The sequence below is a fragment of the Talaromyces marneffei genome, chromosome 4, assembly GCF_009556855.1.
Source record: "Talaromyces marneffei chromosome 4, complete sequence".
Taxonomy (NCBI): Eukaryota; Fungi; Ascomycota; class Eurotiomycetes; order Eurotiales; family Trichocomaceae; genus Talaromyces; species Talaromyces marneffei.
This window is the reverse complement of record NC_072351.1, coordinates 186,446-200,463: the sequence shown is the minus strand read 5'-3', so window position 1 is coordinate 200,463 and position 14,018 is coordinate 186,446. Positions and strand designations below refer to the sequence as shown.

At 45.0% G+C, this 14,018-nt stretch overlaps 6 protein-coding genes across 6 annotated transcripts; 1 reads left to right on the top strand and 5 right to left on the bottom strand.

Annotated features, from left to right (window-relative positions):
- Positions 1–643: 643 nt before the first annotated feature.
- Positions 644–2,270, top strand: EYB26_005132 (uncharacterized protein; the record flags this gene model as incomplete). Its single annotated transcript, XM_054264422.1, has 4 exons — positions 644–1,192; positions 1,261–1,385; positions 1,452–1,953; positions 2,016–2,270. 4 exons carry the CDS (start codon positions 644–646, stop codon positions 2,268–2,270), a joined length of 1,431 nt encoding a protein of 476 aa, XP_054120397.1.
- A 304-nt stretch (positions 2,271–2,574) lies between these two features.
- EYB26_005131 (uncharacterized protein) lies at positions 2,575–3,867 on the bottom strand (the record flags this gene model as incomplete). Its single annotated transcript, XM_054264421.1, has 4 exons — positions 2,575–2,789; positions 2,871–3,154; positions 3,262–3,644; positions 3,718–3,867. The coding sequence occupies 4 exons, from the start codon at positions 3,865–3,867 to the stop codon at positions 2,575–2,577; spliced, it is 1,032 nt and encodes a 343-aa protein (XP_054120396.1).
- A 341-nt stretch (positions 3,868–4,208) lies between these two features.
- Positions 4,209–6,026, bottom strand: EYB26_005130 (uncharacterized protein; the record flags this gene model as incomplete). Its single annotated transcript, XM_054264420.1, has 4 exons — positions 4,209–5,015; positions 5,080–5,220; positions 5,282–5,869; positions 5,952–6,026. 4 exons carry the CDS (start codon positions 6,024–6,026, stop codon positions 4,209–4,211), a joined length of 1,611 nt encoding a protein of 536 aa, XP_054120395.1.
- Positions 6,027–7,048: 1,022 nt separating this feature from the next.
- EYB26_005129 (uncharacterized protein) lies at positions 7,049–8,810 on the bottom strand (the record flags this gene model as incomplete). Its single annotated transcript, XM_054264419.1, has 3 exons — positions 7,049–7,365; positions 7,424–8,567; positions 8,631–8,810. 3 exons carry the CDS (start codon positions 8,808–8,810, stop codon positions 7,049–7,051), a joined length of 1,641 nt encoding a protein of 546 aa, XP_054120394.1.
- An 846-nt stretch (positions 8,811–9,656) lies between these two features.
- On the bottom strand, positions 9,657–11,348 carry EYB26_005128 (uncharacterized protein; the record flags this gene model as incomplete). Its single annotated transcript, XM_054264418.1, has 1 exon — positions 9,657–11,348. One exon carries the CDS (start codon positions 11,346–11,348, stop codon positions 9,657–9,659), a length of 1,692 nt encoding a protein of 563 aa, XP_054120393.1.
- A 799-nt stretch (positions 11,349–12,147) lies between these two features.
- On the bottom strand, positions 12,148–13,301 carry EYB26_005127 (uncharacterized protein; the record flags this gene model as incomplete). Its single annotated transcript, XM_054264417.1, has 3 exons — positions 12,148–12,190; positions 12,256–12,798; positions 12,859–13,301. 3 exons carry the CDS (start codon positions 13,299–13,301, stop codon positions 12,148–12,150), a joined length of 1,029 nt encoding a protein of 342 aa, XP_054120392.1.
- Positions 13,302–14,018: the final 717 nt, after the last annotated feature.

The following is a 14,018-nucleotide window of genomic DNA, read 5'->3' as shown; positions in this document are numbered from 1 at the left end:
TACGCAGAGAAATATACAATAGGAGCCCACTCTCTGCACTGCTCTGAAATTGATAGGATCTTGAATATTACATGGATCGATTGGCGGAACGAGTGAGAAGTCTGCAATGTGGTGGGTGCGGTTGTACCAAGGCTTGTCCAGCTTGTCTCGATCCACTCCATGTAACGTTAGCCAGGTGTAATGTGCTTCGGCAAGCATTGCCGCTGTCATCCATGGATGCATGCTGAATTCGTAAATTTTATCTTATAGCGTACGCAATTTTCTCACGAGGGGAACGTAGGCTTGCGCGTTTCGTCGGTTACGTAAGAACGTAAATATGCCTAGGTAAACTTTTTGAAGGCGTGCCTGATTGATGTCCGGAACTCTTACTGATGTAGATATGTTGCTGTACATTACCTAGGTCCTAGGTAGGTACTGGGAACACAGACACGGACTTCAAATGTTGTGGTGTATGACTAGTTGCCACCTTGTCAACACGGAAACGGAAAACTGGGAATGATATGAAGATGCGGGATTCCAACAATGAGTCCATGGATTCCAAGGTTGCAAAGACACATAAAACATTGGGATATATAAGAATGTGTGCCTGGGAGCAATGAAAGCAGGCGAACAAGAAAGGGGAACATCAATTATATTTGTCATCATGGCTACCACACCAGGTTCATCGCAATGTACAATAGTAGTCCAAGCGAATAACACAAATAGAACCGAGAAGGATCTCGAAGCCCAGAAAACGATTGCATCGTCAGACTCGATAGAGGAACCGTTGATCTTTGAAGAGAATGACGACGCCGGCTTGCAGGACAATTCCCATATTCCTCGTCTCCCTCTCCTCAAGTTGTTCTGGTTCTTCTTTTACAATTTCGGTCTCTTCGCCTGGGCTGGTCCTGTCGCTCAAATTGCATTGATAAAAGAAAAGCTAGTGGTACAAGACAAGTGGATTACGGTCGCCAGGTTCCAACGTGTCTTTTCCGTCTATCAGGTGCTTCCTGGCCCCGAGGCAACAGAGCTATGTATGTTCTTTGGCTGTCTATCGGCTGGTAAGCTTGGAGGCTTTGTCGCCGGCATCGCATTTGTCTTGCCAGGGTTCATCCTTATGGTTCTTGCCTCCTACCTCTACTCATTACTAGGGATGGAAAACAAATACTTCAATGCATCATTTCGCGCCGTTCAACCGGTCGTTGCTGCCATGGTGAGTCCGTGACCGTCTTGGGTATGTCACTTTGAAAGGTGGTGCTCAGCTGAACTTGAAATGTATAGATCCTCCGCGCGACACATATTATCGCGGATCATTCTGTTCTTGATCATAAAACCCGCCAGATCAAACCTATCCTGGTCATTATTGCTCTTTGCACCGCACTCAACAGTGCCCTTCATATCAACATGTCAGTGAACCATATTTCTCTTTGCGCATCATTATCATGTTCTAATAAATCAAAACTTGCGTACAGCTTTATATCCCTCGGTTTATATGGGATAATATTCTTGCTCACATCACATGGCATGTGGATAATAGCTACCATCCTATTCACTTTGCAATATGTCGTATACGGCGTCTATGTCCATTTCCGCGGTGTCCCTTCGCCAGTCTCCCTTGCACTTGGTATAGCAGAGACACCTACTCTTGGGAACCTTTTTATTCTAGGCATAGTGGCCGGCTGTCTCTCATTTGGCGGTGCGTACACAGCTATACCAATCATTCAGGTTGAAGCAGTTTTGAAGGGTGGTTGGCTGCCGGCACATGTCTTTCTGGATTGTATCGCAATTAGCAACGTGCTGCCGGCCCCTCTTACCATATTCGCTACATTTGTTGGGTTTCAAGGCGGCCTGGTGGCGGGCGGTCTCGGGGAGGCTTTCGCTGCTTCGATAATAATCACTGTTGGGATATTGGCCCCGTGCTTCATTTTCACAATTGCTGGGCACAGCTTGTTGGAGAAACTGGTTTGTAACAAGGTCAGCTATTTTTCCATGTTACTACATTGTCAGAATCCTGAAATTTTGTTAACTCATAACAGATTCTCTCCGATTTCTTTGACGGATTATGTGCCGCTGTTATCGGCGTAATCGCTGTGATAGCGATTCAAATCCTGCAGTCGAGTATCGGAGTGCCTACTGCTAGTAGTGAGATTGTTTCTAGCCGCTCTGAGAGTGCTCTTGCAGCAGTATTATACATTTTAGCAATCGGCGCTCTCTATAAATTCACCAATAAATACACCCCGCTGTTACTAGTAATAATTGGGGCCATTGCTGGGCAATTTCTCTTTGTCTGAAAGCCGGAGCGCTCCATCTTGAATGTCGTGCAAATTTATGGCAAGAAGGATAACAAGAATCAAAGGCACGAAAAAAATATTGGCCATTGGTGAAATCAGCATGGCAGAAAGGGAGGAATGACAAAGTGAGACTAGCTGAGGTTCATCGACCAATAAAAAGTTCATTTGAATACCGAGTATGCATTAACCAAGCCAAAAAAAAAGCAACACTACTACAGAGTAAGAGAATCAATAGAATAGGGGCGTGGCAATTTGAGAAAGGAGGTCTTAGCCCTAATCCTCGCACCATTCGCATTCTTTGGGTTTAAGCAGCCTTTGCAATTTCCACAACAATCTTCTGAGCAGAAACTCCCTTTTTGAGCATGTCTATCCCATCCTGGATCTTCTCAAGTCCACCCTCAATGACATATGGGTCGGGTTTAGCTTGGAATTTTCCCATTTCTAGAGCCTTGGTAATGTAGTTGCCCCAAACTGCCTTGCCGATGCTAGTATCAACAAGTCCAGGAAGAAGACCATTGACTAAACATTCGAATAAAAGTTAGCTAAATTCTCTTTTTCTCTCCACCTGAGAATTGTTCTGAGGCCATGGAGTGAGCATACCAAACTCCAGTTTCACATCCCCGGTCTCGGTTGGCATAAACCACCGGACAGTTGGAAGTGTTCCACCTCCTATTTGTTGAAGAATCTCTGTACATGTTGCACGGACCTGGTCGCCTCCGATACAATCATATACAAGATCTCCCGGCTGTAAGACAGCAGTGATATCCTTGATGACGTCCGGATCATTGTAATCAAACACATGTCGGGCTCCTAGACTTTTCACGTACTCGTGATTTTTCGAACTGGCTGTGGCAGCAACTTCTAGGCCCGCTGCAATTGCTAGTCTTAATGAATTTTGAGGTGGTTAGTTTCTGTTTCCCCCCTGAGAATTTTGCCCTGTATAGTAGGTATAACCGTGGATGAAACCACCGAGGGGAGAAACCTCACTCACTGAATTGCACAAGAACCCACTGACGAACTTCCACCCCAAATAAGGATTTTACGCCCCGTTAGTTTTGGATTAATTACCGGGAAAGGCATTTTGAGGATGGAAAACAATCCAGTTGAAGCAGTATCAACCGCAAGAGGAAGCACCGCAGCATTGACCAAAGGCACTGAATCCGGAACACGACAGACCAAAACTTCAAGACATGTTGCGTACAGTTGAAATGCAGAATTGGTTTTCTTCTTGGTAAGAAGAGAATCACAGTGTCCAGTCACGCGTTGACCAACTTGGAATCGTGTCACGCCCGATCCTAGGGCAACGACCGTACCAGATAAATCCACCCCGAGTACGAAGGGATACGGAAGTTCCAATGGCGCATTTTCCTGCATCTAAAATTCAAGTCATATATAAGCTGAGTCCATGAAATTGAGACAATGGAGTTACGTAACCGGGTTAGCTTACTACCACGTCCACTGGATTCATTGCTGTATAAGCAACCTTAATGACGACTTCATTTTCTGCAGGATTTGGTGCAGGTCCTGGCCCAATCTTAAAAGGCCTTGCTCCTTTTTCAGAAATCCATGCAGCTCTGTTTTCGATGATCTGAGACATGACCGTTTGCGATTTATATCAAGCGATTGACGGGAATGCGAGAAGATAGAATTGGAATAGTAGAGTCTTGACGGTAAGTAAAAAGAGAATCTAAGTGCCTAATATATTTGGTTATCGGTCTTTATAACTTTTCAGGAGCTGTCAATGTTGCTATGAAGTATGTTGGGTCGGGTTCATAATAATTTCCACGGGACACGGAACTCCATGCCATAATTGTCACTGCTTACAAACACGTTATCCAAAAGTTTATGTGGCGAGAAGGAGCGGCCAAGAAAACTGGTTATCATTAAATATGAGTTATCTCTACAGATTTGGTTACGATATTATGTAGATGTTAAATATTAGATATTATTAATAATGGTGTCTCCCCCTTTCATGGTGATCCCTGGATATTGAGTCGGCTTCAAAAACCCTAATGCTTCAGCCGACTCAAAACCACAAACGGCCCCGAAATTCCTCAACACTGTTTGACACCAGTCATATCTGGGATCCTGACAAATATCGTAAAATTGCTGAGCTGCCCAAAGCGGAACCATGACGATTTGAAAACCGTATCCACCTTTGAGGCTTGCGGTGGATTGACAGATTTTGGTTGCATAGTAATCACCAGTTTTTTGCAACTTTTCTCTTGATGTCTTATGAACGCCCCTGTAATCAACAGGAAATGCATCGGAGTTCAGTCTGGTTTGGTGCTTTCCTCTGGCAACATAAAGCTGGACCATTGAAGTGTGCACAACAAGTTGACCAAACCAATACAATAGCATGTTTTGAGCCACATATGTATCCATAAAAGATATGACCTGTGGGAACATCGAATATAAATGCGGTTTCTCTGCATCAAGATATGGATGACCTTTTGGGCCAAGTGGTCCACATTCATAGAGACCTTCAAGCTCTTGGTCTTCGAATGTGACATACCACTGTGTAAGCCTCACATGGATTGCATGCCAAAAACTAAGGAGCTCATCGATACATGGAATATCAGTTTTCCCTGACTGGCTTGATGATAGAATGTTATCGGATGCCTCTAATAGTCCTGGAATGCAGACTAAGGAGTCGAGGAGTATATCATGAGGGGTATCGGACAAATTCTGCCATTCGGGGCGAGCTAAGAAGATCATTTTCCGGCTGCCATATGCATCCCATAACTTTGTCTCCATATTAGCTAAGTGGAGATAGCGCCCCGCTAACTATCAGTTGGAGTAGACTTACTGCAGTATTCCTCACTCGGTTATATAGACTCATATTAAGAGGGGCTTCCTTAGTAGGTGGGCCTCGAAGCTCCAGAAGTCGGCGCGCACCTTTGACGTGAAACATCCAACCTTGGAGACGACCATAGGTGCTATGAAAGAGCTACTATGAGTCAGCCGCACGCAGATTTGGTCCCAGGAAGAATAAAAAAAACTATAGTTACCTCATACATAGCCATTATCATAGTCGTTGTAAGCACGCCCTCATTTGCTGATTTCAGCGAATCAAGTGACATGGAACTGATTCTCTGTAGTACATTGTTATAAAGTCGTTGGCTTTCATGTAAATGCACGTAATTTTGATGCACATCGCCTATGTATGCAAGGCAAAGCGCGGACAGAGCGGTATCTAGCACCTCCCATCGACCTAGTAGGCTCGGCAGACTCCGCACCCATGAAGACGGAGTAATAAATTTGCGGTGACTAGTCATTGAAGCTGGCAAATAACGTTCTAGGAAATAGGAGAGGACCTGCATCCTATTTTCGGGGGCTACATTGATATAAGATTCGGGGCATAGCCTGGGTACCTCGATAGCATCGTCTCTCGTTTCGTTGCTGGTGTCATATTTCTGCGTGGTTGCCGATATACCGTTCCCAGTCTCCTTGCCTTTGACACGCCTTAACCTGACCTTATTGACCCCTTCACCAAGAAGCTGAGTGGGAACTACAAGGACAAATGAATCGGACGAATAACCCTCACATTGCAACCCAGCCTTCTGACATCGTTGACAATCTGGTTTGACTCGGTCACACTTTTGAAAACAGACCAGCGAGGTCGACCGTTAGTTACTGCAAATATTTTATTCGCAGACTAAAATAAGTTTGATCACAGACCTTGATTTTCCGACGTTGGCAGGTTAGACATGGCCGGCCAACCAATGCCTTCGTGGTAGCAGAGATGTTTGGCATTCTGGCCGTTCAGGCAATTTATTGCCTTTAATTGACCAAGTGTCTCGAATATATCGCGTAACTAGTATATTAAACGGATAATCTATGGGGTCAAAGTCTCATAGATCCAAGGAATCTTGGTTCCGGATCTGTAGCTTGCTTTCTCATCCCCTCTGTAGTTTGTTGACTCTGTCGGCCCCGCTCCTTGGCTACATTGGGCACAAATTTCCGAGCACATTACTACGAGTAGGCTTTGGATTGCTTAAAGGCTGCTTTTATAGCCCAGGGTTAACCCATCGCAGATTCATAATTGCTTATTTAGTGGAGAGAGAGGGCCAAAGCGAACGTGTAAGTAGTACTCGTATTCAACCCGGCAGCATCCGATAGGAGAAGGTATGTGCTGTACTGCATAAGTTGGCATCGTAAAGGGGTTGTGAGTACTTCTCACCAGCGCTACCGTGGATTTTGCGCTTTCTCCCATGAAAACTGCACTGACCAGAGAAGTATGAGGTACAGTTCAAGAAAGAGTTATTCTTCCCTTTCGAGCACTTGAGCAACTATGCATGGTGATCGCTGATGAGTCGCTAGATGTTGAGATACGATGTCCCCCAGCCAAAGAACAACGAATGCATTGGATTGTCCATGAAATATGCTACAAAGAGATACTTATTTCGGCACGAAGCATTCCATTTTGAGATATATATTCTATTCAATGTTTCTGGTCTTGGTCCAATCTAAACTTGGTTGCATTAGAAATGAAATATACTGGCCATTGTTACACTGTGCGACGTCTCCGGCCGTAGACATGGGGCGGAGGACTGTTTGAATGTCACTACAGCTACCTAGATAGGTAACAGGAAAATATTTGTAGAACGATTGAAAAGTCTCATTACACCATTTCTCCGCGAAACTCTCCGATTATCTTTAACAGGCCATCTCAATTGGAGCACGAATTTATTAGTAGAGAGTATCAAAATATTGTTACATAACAAAATATCTTTTAGGCTTTTACATCCTTTAATGATATATCCTCCTGCGACAACCTATCCCATTACCATGGGAGCATTACCCTTTGAATGAGTGGGAAGTTTCTTCATGGGCACAGCCAGGGAGCACAAGCATGCAGTACCACAGAAAGCAATTGCAACTACGAACGCAGTTTTGATCCCAACCATATATGCCAGCAAAACTCCAGGAAGCACATCCAGCTGGAACACATTTTGAAGATCTGAGGCACCCGTAATAAGTACTAGCCCTGGGTCCACACTTGGAGCGGTCTTGGGCAGAGTTGCGAGCAATCTGTTAACGAAGGCCGACTGAGCCGCTGAAGTGCTGAATGCGCCTCCGACTGTTTGGAAAACTGACGACTCTCATATTAGCACCTGATCGAATAGTAGAAAGAAAAGTTGAACACTCACAAAGAAGATTTGCAGTGACGGCTGAAAGATCTTTAGGATCCGCAGCAGCTTGAGCAATACTCAAGCCATGCATCATGGCAACGGCCATAGAACACCCAACAAAAAATTGATATCCAACCCATTTTGGGGTGGAGGTACCAATATCAAGTGTGTATATCAGGCCTATTGCAACCGTGGAAAGAATAGAGCCAATAAACATGACTTGTTGGGGGCGACCAGTCATGATAACAACGGCTCCTCCAGCCAGAGCAAAAACAGCCGCCGCAAGTACGAGCAGTAGATTGTTGACACCAGATCTGATTGCACTTGCACCAAGAATACTTTGGAAATAGATCGGCAGATAGTACAAGAGAGCAATATAGCTACCCATAAAGAAGAACTGATATGACGCTGTAGTCGACAGTGATCTATGCTTCCACAATCTGGGCAGCATCATTGCATACTCTCCAAGCCAGATCTCCCAAGCAACTAGCGCGATCACCATGAGCCCAAAGCCAACAAGAAGGCCAATAACGATGTTACTGTTCCATGGGTGAGAATTTCCCCCATACTGAAGAGCCAGGATGAAACAGGTAATGCCGCCCATAGTCAAAATGATTCCGACTGGATCTATGTGCAGTAGCTTCTCTGTCAAAGTGATCCGAGGCGGCACAGCAGCAGCCGGAAGATGAAAAAAGAAGAATATAGATATGGCAGCAAGTCCACCAATCGGCAAGTTGATATAGAAACACCATCTCCAAGAGATGCGATCTGTGAATGCTCCACCAATGAGCGGTCCCAGAACGGCAGCAACAGCATATGTCATACCAATCACACCCATCATCATTGGCCGCTTTGCAGGAAGTACAGTAAGAGATAGGATGCTTGTTCCACCGACAGATAGGCCAGCACCACCTAAGCCAGAAATAGCGCGACCAACAATCAACGCGTTGGAATTGGGCGCAACTCCGCATATCAGGCTTCCCAATTCGAAGATAAACATGGATATCAAAAAAGTCCACTCGAGGTTGAAGTACTTGTAGACCTTGCCAGCAGAAGTTTGAGATGAACCGAACGTCATAAAGTAGGCGGCTGCATACCAGGACACGTCGTTGAGGCCATGGAACTCGTCCGTTATCTTAGGGATAGCCGTGCCAACAATTGTCTAGAATATAGATATATTAGCGCTGACCATGCTAGAAAAAATAAAGCTGCGCCATAACCATACCTGATCTAATGCAATAAGGAAGACTGCAATTATAGAAACTCCTGCCAAAACCACTAATGTCAAGCCCCGAGGATAATCATCATCATCCAATGGTTTAGTGGCACCCTTGTCACGAAAGGCATCCGCTTTAGATGAATTTGTTGCAACCCCTTCGCGTGGCTCTGTTTCGATGGTAACCATATTTGTATTTTCGCTTGATATACTCATTACTTCTGCAAATGAAGACTCATGTGAGCTCTCCATATCAGGTAATATCAGGTAACTAACTAAAGTTCTGGTACGGAAAAGAAAGAATAAGACTGTTCACGCAGGGAGGTCTGGTCTTTTTATAAACTCACACGGAAATTGCATCGAAGGGTTTACATTGAAATGAACAAATTGAATTGATTATGGTAGAATCCAAGAGAAGATATATCATACATAGAGCCAACGGACTTCCGGATGTCAACTCCTTTGGTCTTGCACGGGCGTCCGCTGGAAAAGCTACTCTCCTTAGGCGACTCGACTTATAATGTTTATTCATTCCAAAATATGCTAGGTATCTGTGCAGAGATAGCGCTTCGATCTCAGATGTGAACTCCTTATTCCAGTATCAGGGCTTGTTGTAGAGTGGACTCATCAAATGTAGTTGTTCATGCTAGTACAAAGGAGCTCTGGACACTCCTGATATTTAGAAAGAGGTGATCGAGAATTCCCTACAAAGTAACAGCTGTCGGACTTACAATAGATTGATTATCGTATAAAGTTATTATTGAATTTATTCCACTCCGATCTGTAGTGCAATAATCAGATTTGTGTTGAACGGATTTCGACCTGAGAATCCGACAGAATTATTATCCCTTGGAGAATGGTTGATAGACCAACACTATACGTTTGCAACAGTAGCAACAACTCGATAACGACTATTTCCTATCGTTAACGGACACGTGAATGACGTTATTCTTAAATAGGTTTCTTCTTGGGATGGAACATGTAGACTGAAGCTAAGAATGCACTCTCGGCGGGGGTTGGTAACTCTATCAACTTCTAAGGTCCGCTCATAAAAATTGCGCCTTTCCTGATACGCTTGACGAAATGCTCAAGAAAAATATTTGCGGAACTTTGGGAGGACCAGTTCAAAGAGCTTGCATCCTTGCCATCACTAGAGTCCACCTGCGGAATACGAAGCACCACAATGCTACGCAGGAACTGTTGGCTGATCCACTCGTACTGTCCTGGTCTGAGAAATGACATTATGGTTTGGTTACCGTCTTCCAAAAAAAATTCCAAGAGACGACTCAGCGGGCTCGTGATACTCCATGGCCCTTGGCTGATTATATGGCGCCTGTGCTCCTCTTTTGGCATTGGGCTGTGGTTTTGCATATTCAGATTATTACTGTTCACTGAAGCTGGTAAATGGTCACTAGGAAAAAGAATTGTCGGGTCGGTAAAGTCGGCCATGCTTGTCGGTTGTGTGCGACTTCCAAGGCAGAAGGGTACGCTATGGCATATGGAGTCCACCAAGTCTTGGAAGGCTTGCTTATATTCAAGGATATCCTGGTGTCCAGCCAGTATTTGATCATTTGTAAGCTCAGATTGTCTCAGGTTTAACATCGTATGAAGCGAGTCAAGAGTTATCTTGATAAGTAAAAGGCGTTGAACGCGCCATAGATTCCAAATTGTTGCAATCTGGCAGGTGGGATAGACCTCGCAAACATATTGATAGGTGGGAATCGATATGCCGATGTCTTTTCCACTCATGAGCTTCACTGGCTGCCAATAATTTGGCACACTTCGTGCCCATACCAGGAGCCGTTCATCAATGCGCTTTGCCTCAGCTACCCACTCCCTTAGATCTCTCTGTGATGGAGACACAGAATGATTCTGTGTTACTGCCTGTATATATCTGGCCTGTAATTCGGCGACGGACGCTCCTATAGCGTCAAGCGCCGAGCTTGGATTATCCGGCACAGCTATTGTATCTTTGCCTCCTATCCATGAGTATGCAACGTTCTGTAAGGGCCTTTTCTGACGCATCGCCGAAGATATTTCGGTATGACGAATGAATCGTCGAATATACGCACTGATTTTTTCATCAACATAATTCAAATCTGCGAATGGAAGTAAAGACAGTGCGCCGTCGAGGTGTATCCGCGTGGCGGCACGAAGGCCGTATAGAGCGGTAATATTTTCGTATAAATGCAGCGCTAACACGGCTAACAAGGTTGCTGGCTTGCTCCGTTCAATGCAATCCTGTGTTGCACTCCGAACCGATGTGATAGCTTGGGTATACGATTCCCGTGGCCATTGGAAGCTGTCAGGACCATACCGCCATATGGCTAGTATTCCTGTGGCTACAGCTGACAGGGCGAGCGAGAACGCCGAGTTCTGCGGCTGCGAGGAATAAATTGGAACAAGTATTTCAAAGAAGCCGCGTGCAGACTCTACGTCGCGGCCAATGCTGGCGTAATAACCAAGGAAGAAAGGCACGGCGGTGTCGGGCTCTGCCAGCGGCGGAGCAAGCATCTGGCCCGTAGCTTTGACAACTTCTCTCCGGACAGTGTTGTCGAAGAATTTGTTGCTCTCATCTTTAAACTTGATTCCGGCATATTTTGGCTTGTACCCTCCGCACAGAAGACCAAGGCGTTGACATGTCTGACATTCGGGTTTTTCTTCGTCACATTTGACGCGACGTTTTTTACAAGTAACGCATCCTCCTGAACGTCCACGGTTGACCATAGTGAGAGACTGACAATACCCCAATGCTGAAAGAAGGAATCCTGTTGCGACGGGTCTATCTATCGTCTAATCTATAAACGTCAGCAACTCCAATCTCCAGACTGCTCCATTTCTGTTCTACCGTAAGACGCCCAGCCGGATCTCGGCAAGTAACTAGTTAGTTAACTAGATCTTGTCGATTAGTTAGATAATGTGGGTATATGTCGAAAGATCTACAAAGCGGATCGAGGAACAATACGCCGCAATGAATTAGGCAGTTCAATGGCTTGATGATAATTCAATGTGGGACGGAGTCAGGCATCGTGCTGCCCCTCCCCTTGCAGAAAAGGCTGAAAAGCTTCATGGAACCACCCCTTTGGGGAAATCCAATTTTCCACCAATTTTACTCCCTAGATTTCGTCTCGGCTAATCGTATCCATCTCCCTCCACGGTCTTTGGTACGTATCATGGATGCAATCCTTTTTCCAGAATTATTGGTGTATGAAGTTGGAGACTTACAAGGCAGTGGTTCTGGTATGGATTTCTTCCACAATTTTACTACACTTTTGATTTCTAAAAATGCCATATCTCGGACTAAGAGGTAATGACCTGTTTATGGACAAGGACAAAGGGATAGTCAAACGCGCAAATGAGCTACGTCAGATTATCGAGAAGGGTGGAGATGTTGGCCTAAAGGGGGATATGAATGACGAGAAGAAAAAGGCCATACAGATAGAAATGACTGCAAAAGTGCGAATTCTCAACCACAAACGATGTTTCAGGTAGCTTGCTATCCATAGAAGGAATATTCTTTGTGCTCTTAATACGCGGGGGTTTCGCCAAACTCATACCCTTCGGGAAACCTATGTTCGTTATTGGAATGTTCCGATAACCAACCAGAAATAGATGTAGAACGGAAATTACTCACCCTTCAGGATACCTGCCTCCCTCAAATTTGGTTGCATAGATAATGTCCGACAATGTCTTTTCTTCCGCACTGGTCAAAGTAATATGTTGAGTAGCGAGATTCTCTTCTAGATACTTGATCTTTCTAGTACCGGGAATGACAAAGACGTCTTCACCGCGACTCAAGACCCAAGCCATGGCCAACTGACCGGTAGTGCATCCTTTGCTCTTGGCGACTTGCTCAAATGCCGTGATCATATCCAAGATCCTAGGATAGTTTTCTTTTGAGAAGCGTGGAAGCATGGCTAGGAAAGGGTCTATGGCATGAACCTCTTCGGCCGTCTTGTAGCCACCGCTGATGACTCCGCGGCCCATGGGACTGTAGGCCACAATAGCAATGCCCAGTTCTCGAGCGGTTTGAATCAAGCCGATTTTGGGATCTTCAGGTTCAATTGCAATCGGGCTGTATTCTAGCTGAACAGCCGCTATGGGGTGGACTGCATGTGCACGGCGCAACGTTGATGCAGAGACTTCACTGAGACCGAGGTGGCGAATCTTGCCTTGACTATTATATGCGTTAGTCTGATCCTATACTCGATAGATTAATTGTATTCAGAAACTATACTTTTTCAACTCGACCATAGCCTCCACTGTCTTCTCAATAGGCGTCTTCCCATCAACGCGATGACAGTAATATAGATCAATCCAACCTGTATTCAACCTCTTCAAACTTCTTTCACAGGCTTCTTTGATATACTCCGGGTTAGAGTGCAAGGTCTGCGTGTACGTAGCTGGGTCAAACTGAATGCCAAATTTGGTAGCCAAGAAGATATCTTTGCGTTTCTCAGGATTCTGCTTCACCCATAGACCGACGGCATCTTCGGAGTCGGCATAGATGTCTGCAGTATCCCAGAAGCGCTCGCCAATCGTGTGTGCATGATCTAGCAAGGCGCTTCGTTCTTCGTCGTTTGGTGCAGCACCATATACACCACCTATGCTCATGAGACCAAAACCTATCTCTGGCAACGAGGGGCCGTTTTTGCCGAGAGTACGGGTTACGAGTGCCATGGTCTAAGTTGAAGTAGTAAAGAAGATATATTATGTAAATTGGGGTTTGCAACGGAATATGAATAGCCAAAGACTGAAATTCGAAACAGAAAGTCGAGAGAGTAACTGTCACTTTATGTACTTTTCAAATGCGCGATTTTCGAATATCAAAGACATAGATCGATCCCTGAAATCGAGAAACGGCCAGGGAAATTTCTAATCAAGTGAATTAATCTATCATCTAGGCATCAAATTTCTGTTCCCAATGTGGCCATTTCATCGTGACTCTTCTTGCAGCCAATCAATGTTACGGAAACACGAACGGTCGAATCGGCGCCCCAGAAAGACGAATTGCCCAATTGGGTTGTTGAGATTTGATACGGGGAAGTTTTGTCTTGGAATGTGCCATCATGTCTATCAGAATTTATCATTAAACGTGTCTAGGCAAATAATGATGTGTGGTATATCGACCTCGGATGTTCTTTCTTTTTTCTTTTTTCTTTTCAGAGACCACCCGGGCACGCATAGCCCTAACTGGCGTCAGGAATATGTATCAGGTCGCATGCACAGACAATCGGCTTCTCTTCATCGAGAACTGCATACGGATAAAGACTAGTGATATCAATACTCTCGCAGAGCTGTTTGATACGGTGGAATTGCGGTCTCAATGCGTTGAGATGGCAGACTGGTTTTCATGAGTCAGTTTCCTCACTCTGCTAGTTTTCGAGTTTTGAATCG